General features: G+C 38.4%; 1 protein-coding gene across 1 annotated transcript; it reads left to right on the top strand.

Annotated features, from left to right (window-relative positions):
• Window positions 1–538: 538 nt before the first annotated feature.
• LOC145035125 (ketol-acid reductoisomerase) lies at window positions 539–3,358 on the top strand. The gene is made up of 8 exons (XM_078983718.1): window positions 539–900; window positions 988–1,080; window positions 1,372–1,437; window positions 1,520–2,006; window positions 2,110–2,249; window positions 2,343–2,510; window positions 2,597–2,752; window positions 2,840–3,358. Exons 1-8 carry the CDS (start codon window positions 613–615, stop codon window positions 3,206–3,208), a joined length of 1,767 nt encoding a protein of 588 aa, XP_078839844.1. The 5' UTR covers window positions 539–612; the 3' UTR covers window positions 3,209–3,358.
• The last annotated feature ends 320 nt before the right edge of the window (window positions 3,359–3,678 follow it).

Genomic DNA, 3,678 nt, shown 5'->3' with positions numbered 1-3,678 from the left:
ACTTAATTTAGTTACGTCCTGTTCGCGAGTTGTAGCAAAGAAAATAGGAGAAGAGAAAAGAAGAAAAAAGAAAGTAAACAAAATTCGTATTTGTGTTCCCGAGTTGGAGAGAAGTGAAAGAAAAATTAAACATTTTGTTATTTCCCTCTAAGTATTTCCAAATCGGAAGGAAAGTTAGGAAGGAAAACAATTATTCCATTTCATTCATTTAACGAAACTCGAGAACATCAATTTCTTTTATTTTTCTATCACTTCCACCAATTTTTTTTTCTATTCTTAAAATGAACTCGGGAAGGAATGTTAGTTTTAAAATGATAAGTTTGAGAACTAGATAAAAAAGAAAATGGAGACCATTTCATGTATTAAAAAGAATATAGATATTTTTTTTTTTTTTTTTTTTTTTTTTTCAAATGAAAATTTTATTACATATTCAACACTACTTGCATTTTAATAAAATATATTTTCCACACCTACCTTGTAGTAACCCATTCAAAGTTTCAATCTATACCCACAGCACGTTGCGGCGTATATTAGCCCCCATTGCATATAAGTAGGGCTACAGCAAAGCTCCAGCTTACTCTTCAGCCGTTTCTCCTCGTCTATTACACGATAATGGCGGCGGCGGCAACAACCTCCTTCTCAACCTTGGCACCTACCGCTTCGTCGTCGGCAGCATCGGCTTCTCTCAAGCTCGCCCCCCAAACCCTAGGGTTTAATGTCGGCTTTCTGTCTTCCAAAACTTCATCCAAATCCCTCAAAGCTCGCTCTAATGGCAGTTCTGGATCTGCTCTCGGGGCTCGGATGGTTTCTGCCCCAGCGATAACTAAGCCTCCGACGCTGCTTGATTTTGAAACCTCTGTTTTCAATAAGGAGAAGATTAACCTTGCTGGTTATGACGAGGTTTCTTCCTCTATCTGTATATACGCGTATGTATCCATTTTTACGCATCCTCTGTTTATTTTAACGCTTTTTCTAATGTTTTTGTAGTATATCGTGAGAGGAGGAAGAGATTTGTTCCATTTGTTGCCTGATGCCTTTAAAGGTATCAAACAGATTGGGGTTATTGGATGGGGTTCTCAGGTTTGTCATCTTATTCCTTCGATTGATCAGATTCGTTGTTTTGGATACTAGACTGGCTTTGATTGGTGAATGAAAAGTTCCGCTCCGATTAGCGACTCTTTCATAAATATATCACGAACAATTAAAGTTTTATGTACCAAATTATTTGGAACGGATTAAAACTTAAATCCTGTTGAAGCTATAAAGCGCCAAGTCCCCTAGGGTTTATGGACATGAAGAATATCCCGCCCTCTTTGTCAGATAGAAAGTCAACGGCCTAAAATTGATGCTGTTTTTTTCTTTTTTTTGCAGGGTCCTGCACAAGCTCAGAATCTTAGGGATTCCCTTGTCGAAGCAAAATCTGACATTGTAGTGAAGGTGATTTCCCCCACCTTGTTTTCTTCTTCCACTGTTACTTCATAATCTGGATGCTTACGATTCTAGGGTTTTACTTAAACAGATTGGATTACGAAAGGGTTCAAGCTCATTCAACGAAGCTCGTGGTGCTGGTTTCTCTGAAGAAAACGGAACTCTCGGAGACATTTATGAAACCATCTCCGGCAGTGACCTGGTTCTGCTCTTGATATCCGATTCAGCTCAAGCAGATAACTATGAGAAAATCTTCTCACACATGAAACCAAACAGCATCCTTGGACTTTCCCATGGATTCCTTCTTGGACATCTTCAATCAGCTGGACTTGATTTCCCCAAGAACATAAGCGTGGTTGCTGTTTGCCCCAAAGGCATGGGTCCATCAGTAAGGAGATTGTATGTTCAAGGAAAAGAGATCAATGGAGCTGGAATCAATGCCAGTTTTGCAGTTCATCAGGATGTTGATGGAAGAGCCACTGATGTTGCACTCGCATGGTCTGTTGCCCTTGGTTCTCCTTTTACATTCGCCACTACACTTGAACAGGAGTACAAGAGTGACATATTTGGGGAAAGAGGTCTGCCCTTCATTTCAAAATTCAAACTTTTGCATAACATAGTCTTTACTTTACATATTCATTAATGATAGTTGATAAATTTCAATTTCTTCAAAAATATTAGGTATTTTACTTGGTGCTGTGCATGGTATTGTGGAGTCTTTGTTTAGAAGGTATACAGAAGGTGGTATGAGTGAAGATTTGGCTTACAAAAATACAGTGGAATGCATCACTGGGAACATATCAAAGACAATCTCAACTCAGGTTTACCCCATAACCTTTTCTTAAAGATTAAAGTCTGTTTCTTTTTCACGTAACTTAACCTTTCCCAAAATCTTAATTCTTTTTATTAAACAGGGAATGAAAGCTGTGTATGAGTCATTAACAGAAGAAGGCAAAAAAGAATTCTTAACAGCATACAGTGCCTCATACTACCCTTGCATGGACATTTTATACGAGTGCTATGAAGATGTAGCAAGTGGCAGTGAGATAAGAAGTGTTGTGTTAGCTGGACGTCGATTTTATGTAATTTTATATTTTTATTAATCTTTCTTTTACATTTTCCTTTTCCCTAAAGTATTGGATTTATAATCTTCCTTTTCTTTTTCTAGGAAAAAGAGGGATTACCAGCTTTCCCCATGGGGAAAATCGACCAGACCCGTATGTGGAAGGTCGGTGAACGGGTCCGTGCTAGCCGACCCGTGGGTGATTTGGGTCCGTTGTATCCCTTCACAGCAGGTGTCTATGTTGCACTAATGATGGCACAGGTAATCTTTATAAATAAAATTCTACAAAAAGGTTGTATGTTTTTTAATAAAATTAAAAATTGTGATAACTGATTAAAAAAATGACAGATTGAGGTGTTGAGGAAGAAGGGGCATTCGTACTCTGAGATTATCAATGAAAGTTTGATTGAGTCTGTGGATTCTTTGAACCCGTTTATGCATGCGCGAGGTGTGTCGTTTATGGTGGACAACTGTTCGACAACTGCAAGGTTGGGGTCGAGGAAGTGGGCCCCACGGTTTGACTATATTTTGACCCAGCAGGCTTTGGTGGCGGTTGACAATGGGAGCCCGCTTAACCAGGATCTGATTAGCAACTTCTTTGAGGATCCGGTTCATGAAGCGGTCAAGGTGTGTGCTGAGTTGAGACCAACGATTGACATATCGGTGCCTGTTGATGCTGATTTTGTGAGACCCGAGTTGCGACAAGCGAGCAACTAGGTGAAGGTGGGCCCCATGTATGGTTCATATATTTCATATCAAGGTATGGTTCTAGTTTTATTATGTGTTTTGTAGAATGTTTGTGTTTTGATGGATTTTGTTGAATTTTGTAATAATGGAAGTGGTCCAGAGTTGGGGTTTTTTGTTTTATGTCTAGATGGTGGGTTTAATTTTTTTTTTGCACATGACATGGATGTGGATGGCTTTGTTTTTATCATTTTATGTGGTTTTGGTTGGAATCGTTAAAGAAAGTCTATCCAAATGAAATTTGGTTGGTTTTGAGTTTTGACGACCAAATAAAAAATGTTGTGGAATAGCCATCTGAGACTAACAGGGTAGGAAGTTGATACGATCAAACTTGGGTGATGCTAAAAAAACCCGCTTTGGTCGTTTCCGGATAGGTCTAATCAATCAATTTTAATGCAATAATATTAATTTTTAATTACCTTATACTTAAAGTTTTATATTAT

The sequence above is a fragment of the Lactuca saligna genome, chromosome 3 (genome assembly GCF_052625555.1).
Source record: "Lactuca saligna cultivar CGN05327 chromosome 3, ASM5262555v1, whole genome shotgun sequence".
Classification (NCBI taxonomy): Eukaryota; Viridiplantae; Streptophyta; class Magnoliopsida; order Asterales; family Asteraceae; genus Lactuca; species Lactuca saligna.
Note: the sequence above shows the minus strand (reverse complement) of the source record. Positions and strands in the feature narration are given on the sequence as shown.